General features: G+C 45.9%; 1 protein-coding gene across 1 annotated transcript; it reads left to right on the forward strand.

Moving 5' to 3' along the window:
- The first annotated feature begins 1,938 nt into the window (after positions 1 to 1,938).
- Positions 1,939 to 7,110, forward strand: SELE (selectin E). The gene is given in 9 exon segments (XM_054285877.1): positions 1,939 to 1,975; positions 2,406 to 2,792; positions 3,127 to 3,234; positions 3,354 to 3,539; positions 4,149 to 4,334; positions 4,909 to 5,520; positions 6,518 to 6,625; positions 6,918 to 6,939; positions 7,053 to 7,110. Coding segments are annotated over 9 exon segments (1,704 nt in total).
- The last annotated feature ends 13,573 nt before the right edge of the window (positions 7,111 to 20,683 follow it).

Here is a 20,683-nt window from a genome sequence, read left to right on the forward strand (position 1 = left end):
AGTTGGAACAGATGATCAATGTTTAGAAAACAAAAAAAAAAAAAAAAAAAAAGAAAAAGAAAAAAACAACAACCCTGCCCTATCAAGATTTATTAACATTAGTTTGTTGTAGAATAATGTTGAAATTAGGCCCTGCTGTATAAGTGCATTAAAATACCAGCTTCTGTCTGTGTCCTTCAGGTGGTAAAGCCTCCTAACAGAGAAGGGCTGGCAAACAGGAAAAGTTTTCATTTCCAGTTTGAGGCTCAATAAACAGCAGCCCTGATCTGATGCTGCCTGGAGGCCTCAGGATTTCTGGTGCCTCTAAGCCAGGCTTGCCCAGGCCAGCCAAAAGCTGACCTCAGCTTTCCAGAGTTTCTTGATTTGTATTTCTAGTTCACACCTGCTAGAAAATGTTCGTCTGCCTACAAATATTCAGTTGTTATTGCTGTTTTTAATCCTCACGGTCTTCAGTAACTGCCTTGCTTTCTAAGACTTTGTTGCAATTTTTAGTCAACTCTCCTGATTTGTTAGTAACTGAGGCTGTTTTAGAATATAATCTTTATTCCATGCTCTTTTCTGAGATAATTTCTTTGATGGGCAGAGATCTTTGGCTACTTGATGGTTCTTTCTTTTTTTTGTGAAAAAAATGGGCGATACCAGTTGATGTCAGCTTGGAATCCAGAAGCCACTGGTTTTTATTCTGTAAGAACAGGCTGAGGCTCCAAAATCAGAGCTCCAGCATGCACTGTATAAACTCAAACAATGCTTTACAGATGTGAAGTGAGTGCTACCCTGTGGCCTCCTATTGTTGCCAGCACTTGTTGAGTCCTTTGCATGTTCAGCCTCATTAAATCCCATCCATAAGAGTGAAGCTTTATGCAGTAGTATAATTAATCAAAGTATACACAATAAATGTGCATGAATTCCTAGTGTATTGCCTTGTCCACTGAAATATTATATCTTGTCCACTGAAATTATTATATGTTCAGGTGCTGTAACTCTACTGAGATCAGGACATTGAAGAATTTGGTTCAAGGGACTCTTCAAAGCAAGGTCCACGTTTCAAGCCTGACTGTATTGTGAAGAGTTCCAGCAATCCTGGAGCTGACAAACCTGACACAAATGAGAGCTCCGCACAGCTGAGATCCATAGGAAGGGCTTGTGCTTTGCTGCAGTTCCCATTTTTGCTCCAGCTTTGAGTGTTGGTGCCTTTCCTACAGAGATACCGGAAGAACTGACGCCTCCTTCCTGCAGAACATTATGCCAGGTGAAAAAATTGCAATCTGCTTATTCATGCATTTAATTCCATCTAATTGTCCTCCTCCTCCTCCTTGATATCCTGGAATTGTGTGTTTCTGTCAGTAAAAGTTGGTCATGTGGCACTTGGCACTCTGTCACCACAGTGTGTCTCTCTGGCAAGGGGAAACATCCGTCCTGACGTGTGGGAGGGCCGGATCCTGGGATTTTCCAAGAAATTTGTTTTCCATGCGGAATTTCCCGTCTCGTGGAGGGCAGGCTACTTGAGGGAATAAAAGGCAGAGCATTTCACAGTCCAGACACTTGGAGCTGACCTCGATTTTCAAGGCTGAGTTCATCCACTTAGCCACAGTCTCTGGGAAGCAGCGCAGAGGAATTCTGTCACCTGGACACTGCAGCTACAAAATGTGAGTAGAAATGGACTCTGATATTCTGCTTCACTACCCAGCTAAAGGAAAACTGGACAGCTGGAAATCTGTGTCTATTTTCCTTAAAAGCTGCTTACATTTTAAAGTATCTTGATATTAAAACCAGTTTTTAAATGAATAATTTGTGGAAATCCTACTTGTTTAAAAGTACATAGCAAAAATTGCATGACCAGTACTTTATATGGACTTTTGACTCATTTGTTTTTTACAAATGTGTTTCTTTGATTTCTCATAGCCATCTGCTTGAAAGACAGAGAAAACCCTCAGAAACATGATTTGCTTGCAGTTCCTATCTCTTCTTACCTATGGTAAGTGTGTATTTCTCTGTGTAGAAAACTAGTGGGATGGCAATATTAGTGTGACTGTTCTCTTTGAGCTCAGCATCAAAGAGAATTTTTGAACCTGCCCTAATTAACCTGAGGCTGTGTTCACACAGAAAAACCTCTGGATGCAATGGCATGCTTTGCCTGCTTGCCTGTCAAAGCCATAACTGGCTCCTATAAGTCTCAAAGCTTTGTGTGATCAGATGTAGTTTCACAGGCTGAAGTCCTGGACTTGAAGCTGACTTGCTTGGTTTGAAGCTTGCCAGGTGATTGTTTACAAAATAATCACCACTAGTTTTTATGCATTTTTCAGATATTGACAAGTTTGCAGTGTTTATAGAGTTTAAGTGTCCTCTTCTAGAGAGAGAGGAGGGGAAAAGTCAGGCACCAACTTTTGGATATTTTCTCATTCTAGGACTCACAGTGCTTCAGGGGGTGAATGGGTGGACATACCATTATTCAGACACGAACATGACCTACAGGGAAGCAGAGCTGTGGTGCAGAAAGAAGTATACCAACCTGGTTGCCATCCAGAACAAGGAGGAAATCAATCATCTCAATACCTTCTTACCCTTCAATCCGGGTTACTACTGGATTGGAATCAGAAAAATTAATGGTGTGTGGACCTGGACTGGAACCAACAAAGAACTGACAGAAGAAGCAAGAAACTGGGCTTCAGGGGAGCCAAATGGCAAAGGGAACAATGAGGACTGCGTGGAGATCTACATCAAAAGAGGGAAGGATGATGGCAAATGGAATGATGAGCAGTGTGAGAAGAAGAAGGTTGCCTTGTGCTACACAGGTATGGCCTGATAAAGGTCACTCCAGTGTGACGCTGGGGAGCTCAGGTGGTGGCTGGGATGAGTTGTTTACCTTCATTTAATATTTACCTCAGAAAAAGTGGTGTTGGAGTTTCCAGCCAGCAGAATCCTTTTAGTGTGAGCTAGTCTGTAAAAGGTGTGCATTTCAGAAATTCTTCTGTGAAATGACAGGATAACCCTAAATAGCAAACCCCCTGATTTTCTTTTGCTATACAAAGAGCTTGTTTAGTGTCAGAAAGATAAACAAAGTGCTAGCCTGGTTTTCTTAGTGGCCGTTGTTGATTCTTTCATAATTTGCTTTATTTTTTTTTCCAGCTTCTTGCAACCCTTCTCTCTGCAGTGGCCATGGAGAATGCATAGAGACCATCAACAACCACACCTGCCATTGCAACCCTGGCTTCTATGGGCCTGAATGCGAGTTTGGTAAGATTATTTCATCCTGCTTTTTGACCAGCTCATGCTGCCTAGTGCTCAGTTTGGCTTCTTGGTTTACCTGCTCAGCCAAAGGGAGTGACTGTGTACCTTCTTGTGCTTCTTTGAAGTTGAGAGTTGTGACCCACTAGAGAAACCTGACCATGGGAGCCTTGAGTGCCGCCATCCATTGGGGGATTTCAGTTACAACTCGTCCTGCACAGTTCAGTGTGAGGAGGGCTATAAGCTGACTGCACTGGAGTCTGTGCACTGTACCTCTGCTGGGCTCTGGTCTGCCCCCCTTGCAGCATGCAAAGGTGAGTTTGCTGCATGGCACATGGCCCTCTACACCTCAGGCAGTAGGTACAAATGGAGTTTGCCCAATTCCTTTGTAACACATTATGTGATGTAGGTGCTATTTTATTTCAGCACTCAGGTCTCTGTTCCTGACAAGGTGAGATGAGTAGGGTGAATGTTCTGGCCTTGTTCCTTGCAGGGAAAGAATTTTCCCACTCTTAGGTGGAAACAGGGAATTGAGATGACCTAGCTGTGAGACTGCTCTCAATTACTCCTGACTGTAGGAATAATTTTCTGAGGTGTTTGACTTAGAATAAGATACTGTTCTAAGCAAATGAAAGCATTAAAGGTCACCCAGCAACAATCAAAATAGGTAAATTTTGGATTGTAAATAGTTGCTGTCATGAGCTAAGGATAAATTAACAGTCTTGCCTGAAGAGCCAGTTTCCCATTATAAAATATTTCCCCTTCTGTCTGCTTTGTAGGATGGTGGCATAGCAGTATGCCATAGTAGCAGCTTTTCTAAACCTGCTCCTGTTTAGTGGATGTGTTGCTAAGTGTCAGAAAAGAAAAAGACTTAAAATGGTTTGTTGCAAGCTAAGCTCTGTGCTGTCTCTTGTCCCTTTCAGCTGTGACCTGTCCTGCCCTGGAAGTGCCTGCCCACGGGGCTGTGAGCTGCTCCCACCCCTCAGGGCAGCTCACCTGGGGAACCACCTGTGAGTTCAGCTGTGAGGAAGGATTTACCCTGACAGGAGCAGCTACCCTGCAGTGTGGCTCTGCAGGGGCCTGGGACAGGCAGCAGCCACAGTGTGCAGGTAATTTCCTAATTCCCTTCTCCCTGCTCAAATGCAAATGTGAGGCTTGCTGGGTTGGAAATCATTGATTAAAGTTGGAAGAATCTGGAGAGACTTTCTCAGTCAGATGTAATCCAAGAGTGGCATTGATCCCCAGCACTTTTCCTAAGCAGATCCCAAGGTGGGATCATTTATCCTCGTGTTTTGGTGAGGAAACAGCAGTGCAGAGTGACAAACAGCACTCTGGGGCAGTGTCCCCAACACACACAATGCCACACTTTAACAGTGGAGTGTTCTGGCAGGGATTCTTTATTCCCTAAACCCCAAATGGGAGCAAGTGCTGGTTTATGCACTCCAGGGTGGAGTGTAATCTGGAGCCATTCCCAGGATGACTTGTGTGCTTTGGGTGCAGATTTAAGGGTTCTGGCTGTCTTGTACAACCTGTTGAAATTTGTTTCTGAGACACTTAGAAGGGAGATATGCTGGCTCTGTAGGAACAGCTCCAGGCAGGGAATGCCTTCTTGCCAGCTCCTAGAACAGTGTTTGCTCATCCTGACCTACCCCAAGCTAAGTCCTGTGCTCTTGTCCCTTTCAGCTGTGACCTGTCCTGCCCTGGAAGTGCCTGCCCACGGGGCTGTGAGCTGCTCCCACCCCTCAGGGCAGCTCACCTGGGGAACCACCTGTGAGTTCAGCTGTGAGGAAGGATTTACCCTGACAGGAGCAGCTACCCTGCAGTGTGGCTCTGCAGGGGCCTGGGACAGGCAGCAGCCACAGTGTGCAGGTAATTTCCTAATTCCCTTCTCCCTGCTCAAATGCAAAGGTGAGGCTTGCTGGGTTGGAAATCATTGATTAAAGTTGGAAGAATCTGGAGAGACTTTCTCAGTCAGATGTAATCCAAGAGTGGCATTGATCCCCAGCACTTTTCACAAGCAGATCCCAAGATGGGATCATTTATCCTCGTGAGGAAACAGCAGTGCAGGGTGACAAACAGGAGGAATAACCAAATGTTTTTGTGTTTCAGTCATACAGTGTGAAGCACTGAGCTCTCCTGAGAAAGGCTCCATGGATTGCTCCCACGGGGCCGGGATGTTCACCTACAACACCTCCTGCCACTTCAGCTGCCTGGAAGGATGGAGTCTCAATGGCTCTCGTGTTCTGGAGTGCAGCCCCTCAGGAAACTGGAGTGCCAGCCTGCCCACATGTGAAGGTATTTTGCCTGTGAGCAGCCACAGAGAGGTGGCACTGTATTTTTAGTCAGACGAGGTGTGGAAGGGTGGTAGTGGTGGTAATAGCAACCAGTGAGTTAGAACATGTAGAGAAGTCCATGTATGCAAAGCCCAACAAAATCACTCATTATGCTTGAAAATAGAAGAGGGAGAAAATCCTAAAAAATCTTGATGGAAAATATTGATTTCTTATATATAAATATATCTATAAAAAACCCCTGCAACCAGATTTCAGTTCTTTCTCTTCGGTTTTTAAACAGAACATTTCTCACCATGAGCTTTTTTCCATGTGAATAGAGAAAAAAGCTTTTCTAGACAAGCAGAACCTTGTGGGGAAATCTGCACTCATAAGTTTGTTTCTCAGTGGAAAATTTTATAGGTTTTTTGATTTGGTGTGATAGTTTCTTGGAAGGACTCCTCATCCTAAAGACCTCCCAGAGCTTTTCTCTCAGAGGCTGCAATTTCAAAGGACAGAAGCTCAGCCTTGCCTTCTCATTCAGGCAGTAAGAGCTCTGTCACTGCCCTCAGCTGGAACACCCCTGGCCTGCCTGGAATGCTTTTGCTGGAGGTCCTAAAAGCTCAATCCCACTTTCATTTGCTTGAGCAGAATTTAGATCCTTGAAGAATTTCATTGATCTCAGCAGGATTGCCCAAAGAGGAAGACAGCACAGAGGGAGTTAAAATATGCACTGCAACATGAAAAATAAGAGGAGCACAAATTTCTATGCAAGGCTGGAGGTTAGAGACAGACCCTGGTGTAGGGAGCTTCTTGCCTTGCCATTACTTTGGCAATGGATGGGGTAATTTTTAGTATTCAGCTTTTTACCTTGTGTACAGGAACAATCCTGTTTCAGCAAGCAAAAATTTAAGCGTTACCAGTTGCAGTTCTGGTTCCTCTTGAAGAGCATGAGGAAAGGGAAGGAGAGAGGGCTTCAAAGACCACCCCTTGATCTCACTGAAATCTTTTCATCCTTTCAGCCTCTGACCAAGCCAGCTACATCTCTGTGGGCATAGCAGCCACCTCTGCCTCTCTGCTGTCCACAGCATCATTCCTCCTTTGGCTCGCAAGGCGCTTCCGGAGAAAAGGTGAGCACCTGCTCTGCTTTATTTATCCTCCTGAAAAGTTTTCTTTTGTGGAGGAAAAAACCCAATTCCAAACCACAAAAGCTCTATACCTTTCTTGTTGAAAAAGTAGCAATTCCCATACTTAGATATAAATTCCAAAATTATTTTCAAGTACACTCCATGTATGCCATGTTTGGCTTTTGGATGGACATCTGGAAAAGGAAAAAAAAATAGTAAACCCCCAAATATTTAGACAACAAGAATTAGGGCTTTTGTCTTGAAATACTAATATATTTTCTTATTCTTCTTGCAGCAAAGAAGTTTATTCCTTTCAGGTAAGTTGTGTCTCAAAAAAGCAACATGAAAAAAACCCCTGCCATCACCTTGCTAAAATCCATTTGATAAAAACCTGTTGTCACTAAAGTACTTTTCACTTTTTGTTTTATAGGGACTGGCAGGAAACAGCCAGTGAAGGTAGCTTCCAAAGTGCTGGGGAGAATGTCTAACCCAGGTGCTTCAGGTAAGCACATGTGATGGCTTCACTCACAAATTCTCCTCCTTTTAATCACACAAGCAATCAATCAGAGCTGCTAATTGCTGTACAGTTGCTGACACAGCAATGTGTGCTTTGGGACACCTCATATGCATCTTGGCATTGCATGGCAGTTCCTAACAAGACTGATGGATTTATTGCTGTAGAAATGGTTGTTCAGCTCCTGAAGGATAATTGTGCTCAGCATTCTGTCCAGCTGCAAATGGTATTAGGAACAATTTTGTGCAGTTCTGCTACCTGCTGCATACAAAATTCCTCTGAGATGAGAGCAAATACAAATCTCTGCCTGTTTTCTGATTTACGGAGGAATTTTGTTCTCTCCACAGGAATTGCAGCCACTTTCACTTACATCTCAGATTTCTGGAGAATGAAACTGCCTGCAAATCAGCAGCTGTCCAGATGCTTTTACCTTTTGCTGACAAGATGATTGACCTTGTGTGTGATTCAGAAATCTTGAACTCAAGCTGTCTGGTATTTCCATTGAAGACAAACAGAGAACTCTGGCCTTGAGGCCAAATCCTGCCTCCATTCAGCCATGTATTTATCCTGAACTGGGAGCTTGCCATCTCCTGTGCAGGTGGTGAGTGAGCAGAGCACTGCTGCCCAAAGAGGAGGCTGGTTCCTCCTCTGCTCCACTCAAAGGTACCAAGGTGAGGTGAAGAAATGCATTATTTCACATCACTTACTACTCTGCTGCGGGTGTCTCCTCTGGAGTCACAGGGGTTATGCCTGCAGAAACAGAAGAATCAGGATGGAAAAATATTCACTGAACAGCTTTGAAACTATTGATCTGGTTTGTGGAAGTCAGTTTGTATTTTTATATCGCAGTCAATAGATATGCCTGCAGTGATATGGGCAATTATTTGGATTTCTGCTGCATATCCCAGAAAACTTAGATGCCTTTTTTTTTATAAATATAACAGCACTAGGAGCCATGGTGCTTACACAGGGTACTCTGGTTTCTGAACACAGCAGGTAGATCTGAAATTATCTCATCCCTGTGGGATTCTGTACTGTAATATGTGTGTATACATATGTATTTATTTGAGCAGTTTTTATTGTGGATATTTCTGTGCTCTAAACTGTACATGTGTTGTAAAATACTTTTTCTTGAGTAGGTCTGTGGCTGTTGATCAGAATTTATTTGAAACTAAATGGGAAGTGTTTGTAAGGATTGCATGACTGGCATAATGTTTACGAATGAAATGGAAGACTGAGATTTGTATGTTTATGTATTGAAAATATGATTTTTTTTAGCTGTTAAAAGTCTTCAAATGAGACTCTTTTAATTTATGTTTAATTTATGATTATAAATTAAAAATCTCTCATTTAACCTGATATGTATTGTCCTATTTGTAACATTTTTTTAATAAAATGTTTTCAATTTAACACTCCCTATTTGTAAATGTGAATTGTCCCATTTGTAACATTTTTTAATAAAATGTTTTTCAATTTAACACTCCCTATTTGTAAATGCGAATAATTTAAATTATTTGAGTCAGCTCTGTGACTTGTGGCTTCAGCAGAAGAATGGAGTCAGATTCATCATATTTGGGTCAGCCCTGTGACTTGTACAGAGGGTAGGGAGAAGACTGGCTAAAAGCAGGGCTGTCCATTACTGGAGAATCACAGAATCACTGGCTTGGAAGAGACCTTTAAAACCATTGAGTCTGACCCATGCCCTAACACCACCTCAATTAAACCATGGCACTGAATGCCACAACCAATCCTTTTTTAAACACATCCATGGATGGTGATTCCACCGCCTCCCAGCGCAGACCATTCCAGTATTTATCACTCTTTCAACAAAAAACTTTTTCCTAAAATCCAACCTAAATTTCGCCTGGAGCTTCCCGTATTTCCCTAGCAGCCAGCAGATGGGGCTGACTGCCCGGGACTGGGACAACCAGGGCTGATCCCAAACCAGCATCCCCAGTCTGAAAGGGAGGAGGAAGGACCAGTGCCCCAGCTCCGGCAGGCGAGTGCAGGAGGGAGAGAAGAGCAGGAAGAGAAGCGAGCAGGTGATCTTGGTGCATAACTAACAGCACAAACCCCAGGTTTTTGCAGCTCTTTATGCTGGGATGTTGAAGGAGTTATCACAGGTCTGAGATAATTAATACATTTTTCTTTATACCCTTTTAAAGTTTGAAACCCACTTTACCTTTCTCCTAATCCCATCTCACAACAAAAAATAAGCACATTAATAATTAACCATCTCCGAACACACCATGATCTTCAGTACATTAACCAAGAAATCTCAAAATTAACAAAACCTCAAATTAACAAACCAAAACCACTACAGCAGGGAAGCTGCACTGTAGCTCTGAAGTTGCTGCCAGACAAAATCTGAGGGCCATTCCTGCCCCAACCAAAAGTCAAGAAAAGCCATTAGAGGCTTAGAGGTGCTGCTGTATTTGGAGGGTTCCCCATGGCAGGGAGGAATGATGCATCTGACTCCATGTTCTCAGAAGGGTTATTTATTATTTTATAATAATATATTATATTAAAGAATACTATACTATACTAAAGAATACAGAAAGGATACTTGCTGAATGCTAAAAAGATAATAATGAAAAATTGTGACTCTTTCCAGAGTCCCGACACAGCTTGGCATGGATTGACCAATGAGTCAAAACAACTCACAGCAGAATCCAATGGAACAATCACCTGTGGGTAAACAATCTCCAAACACATTCCACGTGAGCAAAACACAGGAAAAACAATTGAGATAAGAATTGTTTTCCTTTTCTCTGAGGCTTCTCAGCTTCCCAGGAGGAAAACCCTGAGCGAAGGGATTTTTCAGAGAATGTGAATGCCCCAAGGTGCTGCCCCACAGGGGACAGAGCCCATTGCTGCTTGTCCCAAAGCGATTAAAGTGCTGAGGGTGGCTGTCAGCACTTCCACGGCCTGGCCAAGGTGGGGCCCAGCCCTGGGAGCAGATGTAGAGCAGTAATCCTCAGGTTCCCTGAGGGACGCAGGGATTAGCCCAGAACGCCCTGCTCTGAATCCCTGAGGAGCTGTTTTGAGAGCTAAAGCACCACATGGATCCCCTGGGCTGCCCTTGTTGGTGTCCTCTACGTGCATGGCCAGTCTTTATCCAGCATGGATCCCACCCTGCTGCCCAGGGCAGTTCAGCTTCTCCTTTCCTGGCCAGAGCTGGTGCTTCTAGCAGTTTCCCCTGGGATCTTATAGGGGCTTTATTGCCAGCAAAGAGACTGTAAAATTATCCCTCTTCTTTCTCCAGGCCTTGTGACTTCTAGAATCTCTTCTGTTGCGACTTGTGACTCAATGCTCTTCTGTTGAGATCACATTTGGGTGGGACTCATCCTCTGCTTCTCCCATATATCCCCTAGGCCAGACAAGGACTCTCTGAAGGGGATCTCCTTCCTTGCAGTGATGCTCAAGTTCCATCTATCCTCATAATTGATGTTGATCCAGCACATAGGCAACATAATTAATGTTGATCCAGTTTTGCCACCACCACAGGCAAAAAACTAGCCTGTGCTCATGGAGGTTGCTTGATTCTTTATCCCCTCCTGGCACAGCTTTTCCTGCCTCAGGATATGATTTCCCAGTTAGGATGGTATGGTGCATGCAGGGAGCTCCAGAAAGTAATTTCATTTGCAGTGGATGTCATTTCATTTGCCTGGGAACACAGCTCTTGTTTGTATCTGTGTCCTTCCCGTGCTGGCAACAATGGCCTTGGGAATGCTGGCCATTCAGTCACTCCATTGTGTCACTGCAGTGCTGAGCAGCCACTGATGGGCCACAGGACCTTTGCTGGAGGGACTTTCCTTATTTCCTGTTGTTCTGCATCCCTTAAATTCCCCATCTCTCCCTGGGCTCGCGGCATTGTTCAGAGTGTTCTGCCTGGCATCTTGTAGTGGTGTCTGCTTGTGCTGTGACCTATGGAAGCTGTGAAGGTGACATTAACTGGGAGGCACTCGTGTCCTTTCACAGCTTTGTGTGTGTGCCGCTTGGCACGGGGATGGAGTTTGTGGTGTAACTCAACACATCCCTGATGAACCCAGCTACCCAGGGTGGCTTCAGCTTGTTCACTCCTGCAGGCTGGCAGACCGGGGGAGTTAGAAACAAAATTCAAGTCTCAGACAGGCAGTGTTTGATTTGGGGTGGGTGTTTCTGAGGGCTTTGGTGACACAGTGTAAGACACAAGATTAGGTTTGTGCCCTCTGTTTTCATACAAGCAGTCATGTACCTGGGCCTGGCTGAAGCTGCCTTCCAAAACTCCAGTTTTTAATGGCTGGAGCCAGAATTTGGCCAGTGTTTCTCTTGTGAAGATGAGTGATGCACCAGGCTCTGCAGTTCCTCGTGTGCTGTGCAGAGGCCTGGCAGGAGCAGCAGCTCCCACAGGAATTGGTGCCGTGATCCAGTGGCCATAACCTGCTCTGGGAGCTGCCAGAGGATATTTTAGGCCCAGAAGACCAGGCTGTCTGTGCAATGCAACATTCCTGGGCCTCTCTGAGTCTGCTTTCTGTGCTGAGCCTTGCTGCTGTTTGGATTCCTCTGGTTCTGGCAGGGGCTGGCTCATCCCTGCCCTTGTGTGGCTGCTGCTGGGTGTTTGCTCAGGGCTCTTCAGCCCACACTGACCTAGAGGAGCAAATCTGTGTGATGAGCTCTTGGTCAGGGACAGAGAAGCCCACAGGTTTGCTGCTCCCTGGGAGCTTTAACTCACAGCAAATGAGAAATAAATACAGGCTGGGCTTGCCCAGCCACGGGCAGGACAGGTTCCTGCTGGTACTGGGCAATAGGAACTTGGTGAAAAGCAGAAAAGCAGCTGCCAGAGCCCAGCCTGTCACAGCATTTGCACAGCTGTCCTGTGGAGCTCCCTAGCCTGGTTTAGGGCTTGTCTCCTGCACACCTGTAAGAAGACACAATCAAAACTGCAGGTTAGATTTGACCAGTGGAGGCAAAACCTGCTGGATGACTTTTGCTACTCACCTGGCACTCACTTAGAAGGGACACAGACTTGGCCAGTACAGTTCAGCTGTGGCTCCACAGACAGAAATCTGCAGCCCAGAAGGTGTTTCCACAGCTGATGGTGTCCAGTGCTTTTTCCAGCTCAGGGAAGCTGCTGCCTGTCAGAACTCAGTGCATCCCTCCAGGTGTCCAGAGTTGCCAAGGACCCCGTTGTGGGGCTTGGAGACCTTGAACACCTGGGGATTTGATTTTGACCCTTGGAGCAAGTTACCAACTTTGTATGAGGACCTGAAAGTCACACAGGTCTGAATAGTGTAATAGCAAAATGATCACAGGGTGAAAATGCAGATTTCAGGATTTTTGGTATGGGGGTTATGGGGACAAGATGGAGGAATCTGGGTGTGTCCAGCCTTTCTCCTTCTTCTTCTTGTTCTCCATTTTCTGCTGTGATGTTGGCACTTTGGGATTGGTTTGGAGTAGAAGTGCACTGTCTAACACAGGTGATAGGTATTGGGAATTAAGTGTAAATATGTTATACATAGTTTGCAGTATAAAAGGACAGCACAGAGTGCCTGTGGCTGCCCTGCTGAGCAGACCTTGGCTGGGCAGAAAGAAAATTTTATAGAAAAGAATTAATAAGCAACCTCAAGACTGAAAAGTGAAGAGTTGTTCTTCAGTTGCGTGGGACGAAGCAGAGACATCCTGCACATCTCGGGGCAGCAATTATCAACAGCCAACCTGAGAGCTGCCAAGAACAGCTGCAAAAAGCACAAATTCCTCCTAAGCAAGGCAGCAGATGCCCCAGGGCAGCTGCCAGCAGCTTTTCTACCTGCCTTCCTACTTCAGGGAAGGACATTCCCTGAAAAGCCCAACAGTTGCTCTGACTTTCAGCCTGGGCCAAGTGGGACCTTCATCAGCTTCTCACCTTGCCAGCTGCCATGAAGGCAGCCATGGCAGGTGTGAAATTGCAGGTGACTTGCTTGCTCCTGGCACTCCAGTGCTGTCATTTTGGGCTTCTGACAGCCTCTGAGTGGGCAGGATGAGGGGATCACACTGAATTCCTGCCTTCTGGAGCAGGCCTTGGGCCATGGAGCACTTGGGGGGGGGAAGGAAAAGGGTTAAAGGGGAGAGGGGAAACACTTTGGGCTTATTCCACAGGATGATTTCTGGGAAAGGAGGGGCTGCAATCAGGCAGGGTGAATTCACTTCAGGGTCTTGGGAAATCAAGCTCAGCCTGGCCCAAACCAAGGTGAAAACGCAGCAGGAAAAAGCAATGTCCCTGCTTTACCCCATGTTGTGTCAGTGCAAACAGCCCAGATAACAGGAAAATCAGACATGGAGGAATGCTGTCATTGCACAAACCACCAAGATATCCGTGGGGAAATGGCACAGTTTGAGCAGAAAGGCACTGGGGGCTGTCCTGGAAAGTCCTGTCTAAGGCTGAGAGCAAGGGCTCTCTCCAGCCCTCTCTGCATTTCTGCTGAGGGCAGCAGAGAAAAGCTCTGCAGGTGAGGTGGGAACTGCAGGGTCACTGTCAGACCATGCAGAAGATCTCTGTTATTCTATAGCAAATCACTTTTGGTCAGTGCAACCCCTGGAAACAACCAGATGCAGCAGAGGTCCTTCTGTTCTGTCTTCTAATCCTACAACTGGGGTTAAAATCTGCATTTTTAAAACTTACCAGGCGTACAAAGTGTCTTGCAAAGTAACTGCAACGGCTTACAAGTGTTGGGCTCTGCTGAAAAGACACCAGACACAGATCCTCATTTTCTCCAGACTGCTGCTTGTCCAGTTTGGCTGCATTAAATTCAGAAGTGGTTCCTTTAGTGGCTGACAAAACTGTTTCAAATGCTGCCAGACAAAGCCAATAACACACACACACACACCCACGATGATCAGTCAAAGCTTTTGTTTTGTCACTTTTGTTTCCTGTTTCTTTGCATGCATGCAGGGCACATTTTGCTTCTCAGCCCATTGATTGGTGAATGAACCCTCACGACATCCTTCCCTGCCTCCTAAGTGGGGGAAAGTCCTTCAAGTCATCCTTTTTGTGGCAGAAATGGGTGATGGAGGCTGCACAGACTTTAAAAGCACTTCATTCATGTTCCTGCATGAGCAGGGGAGATGGAGATGGTTGCAAACAGCAGGTACCCTGCTTCCATGAAGCTCCAGAAAGTGATTCTGCCTTAGGGAAACGCACTGTGCAAGGATGAATCATCTGGAGAGGTTTTAGGAACAATGGGCTCCCCCACATTTTTCAATGAGCAAAACTAACTCTTGTCGCAGACATCTTTTATGGAAAATCCTTTCCTTAGGATTTTCCCTCCTGAGAAGCTGAGAGACCTCAGGAACAAAATGTAAACATTGATTATCTGCTGCTGTGGAATGCAACAGGTGCATCTGTGATTGGTCTCATGTGGTTGTTTCTAATTAATGGCCAATCACAGTCAGCTGGCTCAGATAACAAAGCCACAAACCTTTGTTATCATTCTTTGCTATTCTATTCTTAGCTAGACTTCTGATGAAACCTTTTCTTCTATTCCTTTACTATAGTTTTAATGTAATATATATCATAAAATAATAAATCAAACCTTCTGAAACATGGAGTCAGATCCTTGTCTCTTCCCCAACCCGAAAACCCCTGTGAGCACGGTCACAGACTCTGAAGAGCAGATTTCTCCTTGAGCTTACACCTGAGGAGAGAGAGATGTTGCCAGAGGATGCTAGAAACCAGGATCTGAACAGCCCTGAGAAGTTGCCTGCTGCAAACCCCTAAGCCTTCAGGGTGTTTGGATGCTGTGGGAGCAGGTGCAATGGGGGACCTACAAAACAACAGATCAGAAAACATATGGGCCTGCCCCAGCCCTTAATTAACCTAATTGCTGTAGCTTCCACCAAGGTCTGCATGTTTTCCTAGGGTGGTTTCCTGTGCAGGCCAGCTCCAATCCCTGTGACAGAGAGCAGACACAGAAATGCCCTCAAGGGCATTTCCTTCCATCCCACAGGGGCCCTGTGTGCAAACCCAGGGCACCACAGGGAATATTTCTGTCTGCTCTGGGGTGCCCTGACCCCAGGGCAGCACTGACTCTGACCCTCATCCATGGAGAAAGTTTCCCAGACTTCAAGATAGACTGGAATCCACAAAAGTGTGAAATAGATTATAGAGAGCAGTGTAGGTGTGTCACTGGGTGAGAAATTTAGGGTTTGGGGTTTTTAGTGTGCTGTGGATGGAAGCAGATGGAGGGCACGGGGTGTCATCCTGGGCTTCTTCTTCCTTCTTCTCCCTGGGTTTGGGTGGCATTTTGTAATTGGGCAGAAAAGTCCCCATTGTGGGCTCTGTGGGATCAGTTATTGGGTTAAAAGGGAAAATAATCTGTTGTATTTGTGAGGTGCCCCATGGCTGGAAGGAATGATTAATCTGACTCCATGTTCTTAGAAGGCTAATTTATTATTTTATCTATATTATGTAAAAGAATACTAAACTAAACTATACTAAAGAATACAGACAGGATGCAGACAGAAGGCTAAAAAGATAATAATGAAAAACTCATTACTCCTTCAAGAGTCCTGACACAGCCTGACTCTGATTGGTATTTAAGTAAAAAAAATTCACGTGAAACCAATGAAACAATCATCTGTTGGATAAACAATCTCCAAACACATTCCAAAGCAGCAAAACACAGGAGAAGCGAATCAGATAATTATTGTTTTCCTTTTTCTCTGAGGCTTCTCAGCTTCCCAGGAGAAGAATCCTGGGCAAAGAGATTTTTCCAGAAATTATGAAAGTGACAATAATCTAGGTGTCAGTTCTTCATTGGATAGTTTAGTCTTAGGAGACCTTGTAACAAGAGATTGTTGGCCATATTGTGCCTTCTAATGAAAAGCTGCTGAACTCACAGTAGTGAAACTGTTTTACTGATAGGAAATAATAAACACCTGAGTCCAAACATGAACTATTGTCTCAAGTGCCTTCAATCCAGACCCAGAGAAACCCACAACTGGAACCACCACAGCCCTGCAGGGCAGACCACCTCCCTAAAACCCAGCCCAGGGTGCAGGTTCCCCACACCATGAGCTGCTGTGGGCTGCTCTGGAGAGAGACTGGGGGCAAGGAAGGGTTTGGGGAGCTCACAGGGGTTTGGGGAGCTCACAGGGGTTACAGAACCCAGAGCTGGGGCTGCTCTGCCTGCCCTGTGTCAGAGGAGGAGGAGGCTGAGGCTGCCTGGTTGCTGCTGCTGCAGGGCACCGACTCACTCAGGCTGATGAATGTATTGAGCCAGCTCACCTGCATCCTCCATGGCACACTGAAACCACTGGGTATTTATAGAAAGAAGAAAGTGCAAAAAGAACACAAAATGCTCTTTGGTTCAAGAGCACGGCTGGGCTGCAGCGCTTTCTTCACGACTTCAGAGCTAGAGAAAGGCTAGGCAAGAATCTTTACTAACCTCTTTTGTTGCTCAGACAACAGCAAAGGTTTTTCTCCCTTCAGAGTCACTCTTCCTCACTGAAAGTATTTGGGGAACAAAATCATTGCTAGTTTGGTTAAACATTTGTCTTTCCGTGGCATTGAGTTGTAAATAAACCTGTTATCCTAAAAATCCTACAGATAACTAGGCTTCCTGAAGCCTCCAACAACGATCCCTGTGCTGTGCTGCAAGCTGAAATGCGCAATTGGCTGTCCAGATGTCTGGCAGGGAGCAGCCCAGACAGACAGACGGCTCTGTGCAAGGGGAGCAGCAATTCCCACTGATGTGCTGCACTCCAGCAGAGCCTCAGAACTGCTGAAACTCCAGGCTGGGCATGTGAAGCACAGCAGAAGGAGCTGCCTTGAGAGGGGCAGAGAGAGGAGAGTCCGATGCAGGCACATCATGTCTGGCCAGCCAAGCCAAATGTTGATCACCTCTGCATTCACCGTGCTGCCCAAAAAAGCAAATCAGACGTGTAGTAGTGTTGGCAATCTCTGTAGGAACCTCCTGCCTGCCAGATTCTCTCTCCCCGCCCTCCCAGCAGGTGCCAGCTGGGGGTTTTTTGCTTTCTTTCATCCTATGATTGTGTTTCATCAAAGCCAGCCCGGTCAGGGGATGCAGAGCCTAAGGGCTTACTAAAATTAGACCTGATCTTTGGTCCTGTTTGCAATTCATTTCCAGGCACGGCAATGCCTGACACACAAACTGGCCAAAATCAGGGTTTGTAAGTCCTAAGTGCAGCCAGCTATGTTGGTGTCCCTGTTTGCAGGTGCAGCTGTGTCTGTGTCCCTGTGTGCAGGTACAGCTGTGTCTGTGTCCCTGTTTGCAGGTACAGTTATGTTTGTGTCCCTGTGTGCAGGTGCAGCTGTGTCTGTGTCCCTGTGTGCAGGTGCAGCCTCCCCTACCCAGCTACCTGACACAGGGGGGATCACAGAAGATGCAATTTGGACACAGTCGCAGCAGGCTCACACACCACTCAGTGCTGCTGTCACACCTGTCCACTGCAGAGAGCTCAATGAATGAGATGTTAAGTCCCAATTAAGTTAATGGGGCTTAAACAAATCTTTCAAGTTGAATGTAGTGGTTTGTGTTTTAGTGGAAGTGGATCTTGGTAAAGCTTCCCTTCCCCCCTCATCCCACAGAGCTGCTTAAATAGGAGTTATGAACCTCAAAGTGCAGCTGGAAGAGGTGTCTGGAATACCTGTACAAAATACCTTCAAAGAGGTGATGAGTAAGCAACAGAGGCAAGGAGGGAGAGTAAAAAATGTGCTTTGTGCCTGTTTTTGCACTTAGCTCAGAGTGGTTTTTGAATGAAGAGGATATGTGGATGTTGGGTCTCTGGTCTGGCTGATTGCCAAAGGTGCCAGGGGAATCCATGCCCAGTTGGTAGCTGACAGGGATGAACAGGGCAGGGATGGAGCACTCTTTAAAGGATGTACTTGAGAGAGCTGAAGGGATTCAAGTTCAAAATTAAAAAAAATATTTATAATTATTTATTTTCATTCTTTATTCATCTATCCTGGAGCCTGAAGTCCCAGAAGCTTCCTGTGAGTCCCAGGGAGAGGCAGGGGAGATCCTGGTGTCAGCCCTCAAACAGGCTGCTCCTGGACTGTTTAGAAGACTTTCTAGGCCAAACCCAGCCCCTCCAATTTCACCTGAAAACAAATGCACAATCAGATCTGCTGAGCACTTCCAGGAAGCTTTTCAGGGCAGGCTTTTGTTCCCACTCTGACTATAAAGGTCTACAACCTCTCATTTGATGAACAGACAACAGCTTTTTTTCCCCCTCCTAACAAGGTTTCCTTAGAAATGGATCCACTGCTGAATCCTGAGTCTGCCCAGCATGTTCTGGGGGACATCTGGTGTAAATTCTTCATTATTAGATTACATTAGTTGCAGCAATAATCATTCACATGGGATTATTACATCCAAGCTTGTCTCATTGCCTTTATCCTTTCACACATTGTCTTTCCTGGTTCCCCTTCAAAGGGCTGCTGTGAGTCTGTGTCGGAGCAAGAAATTAACTTGTTAGTAATTTATGCATCATTTCCTCCAGCCACATGGATTTAGGGCAAGATCAATAAAACAGAACAAGGAAGCAGGTGGGTATTGTCACCGTGGGGCTGAAATAATTCCTTTGGTATCACTGTGAACCCTTCCCTGGCACATGAGAGCCCATCACCGGTTTGTTTGGCTGGACTGCACCAACAGGACGTTGATTCAGCTCTTGGAGAGTTCATGTCCTGCTATCTCTGCTCACAGCCACACAAAGTGCCTCAAGTGGTGATTTTTTTTATTGAGAGAACCATGTTTTGCAGCCTTTCTTATGGCCCCTGTCATGGAATCAAACTGTGCCATGGCACACTGGAGATTCATTTCTGGAGCAGCTCCATGCCCTGGCAGCTGCTGTAAAGTGTTGGGTCTGAGAAAGGGAGAGGGGTGGCAAGAGGGAGCTGAGCACCACAGCTCAGGGCTCAGCAAATCTCTCTGCTTGTGGGCTCTGGGGAGGAAAACCAGAGTGGATCTGAAAGGCCACTGGCAGATTTTAGGGGATCTGGAGGCCCTGAGCAGTGATCTGACTGCTGGGCAGCCCTTCCTGGCTAAAAGCAAAATAAAGAAAGAAAAGGAGGAGTTTGGATCCACCTTACCCACAGCAGGGCAAGGACATAAGAAGGGCAATGCTTGTGGCTGATGGAGCACACTGAATTCCTAAAGAGGAGCCTCTTTTCTCACCTCCTGGCTTCAACCCAGACTGCCCTGCAGGGTTTCAGCTCCATGAGAACTTGAATTTGAGGAATTCCTTGCAGTTCCAGATTAAGAATTTCCTGAAAACGAAGAGCAAAACCAAAGCAGCGATTTGGCACCCTTGGTAGCTCTGCGTGCCTGGACACCTGCAGGAGATGTCCTGGCACTTGGCACTGATGTGGAAGGGGGTGTGTGGCCTCACTTGGCTTTGGCAGTGCCCTGGTTGCTGATCCCAGCCCTGCAGAGGCTCAATGTCTTTGGGGGGACAATATCTTGAGACCACTCTGCTCTTTGGAACCTGCATGTTTTGTGGCTGCAAAGGTGGAGAAATCTAGAAGAGGGAGGTGGTTAACACCCCCAGTGTCTCAGACATCTTTTATGGAAAATCCTTTCCTTAGGATTTTTTCCTCCTGAGAAGCTGAGAGGCCTCAGGGACAAAATGTAAACATTGATTATCTGCTGCTGTGGAATGCAACAGGTGCACCTGTGATTGGTTGTTTGTAATTAATGGCCAATCACAGCCCAGCTGGCTTGGACAGAGATCCAAGCCACAAACCTTTGTTATCATTCTTTCCTATTCTATTCTTAACCAGCCTTCTGATGAAATCCTTTCTTCTATTCTTTTAGTATAGTTTTAATATAATATATATCATAAAATAATAAATCAAGCCTTCTGAAACATAGAGTCAGATCCTCATCTCTTCCCCAATCCTCAGACACCTGCGAGCACAGTCACAACTCCCCAGCAGGTCTGGCTGGCACCAAGAGGAATTTTTGGTGGAGCTTTGGGCTGGGCTGGGCAGCACACAGTGCACAGGATGGGGCAGTGGGGCCAGAGCAATCTCAGGTGTTGACACAGCCCGAGGGGGAGCACAAGGAGATGAGATACCAAGATTATCAGTTCAGACAAGGGAGAGGAATGTTGTTTGCCTGTAGCTCTTCTCCATCAGGACTGGCAAAATCCAAACATGAAGACGTCTACTGCACGGTTAGAGAATGTAACAGAGATAAGTGAGCACAGGAACAAAGCCAGGGGGCTTTAAATTCAGCACCAGAAAAACCGGTCACAGCACAGGCTGGTTGTTTTCTGAAAGCCTCCTGGAGACAAGGGTCTGTCCAGGTCACCTGCAAGAGCTGGGGACACTGCCCAGGAATGTGTACAGGACACTGCTGCCTTCATTGTCCTCAGACAGCTTTGGTGAGGCAAAACCAGCTCTGCTTGGTCTCCATGGGATTCCAGTGGTGATGGGGCTGGCACTGCCACCTTCTTGATGCTTGTTAGCAGATTGAGTTGGTACAGATGAAGAAAAAGCAGTCAACTGGCAGGGAGAAGGAGGAAGGCAGAACTGAGGCAGATGCTCAGACTGTATGGATGGC

Source organism: Melozone crissalis, unplaced genomic scaffold, assembly GCF_028551555.1.
Source record: "Melozone crissalis strain CALT ecotype California unplaced genomic scaffold, PUWL_Pcris_2 ptg000045l_1, whole genome shotgun sequence".
NCBI lineage: Eukaryota > Metazoa > Chordata > Aves > Passeriformes > Passerellidae > Melozone > Melozone crissalis.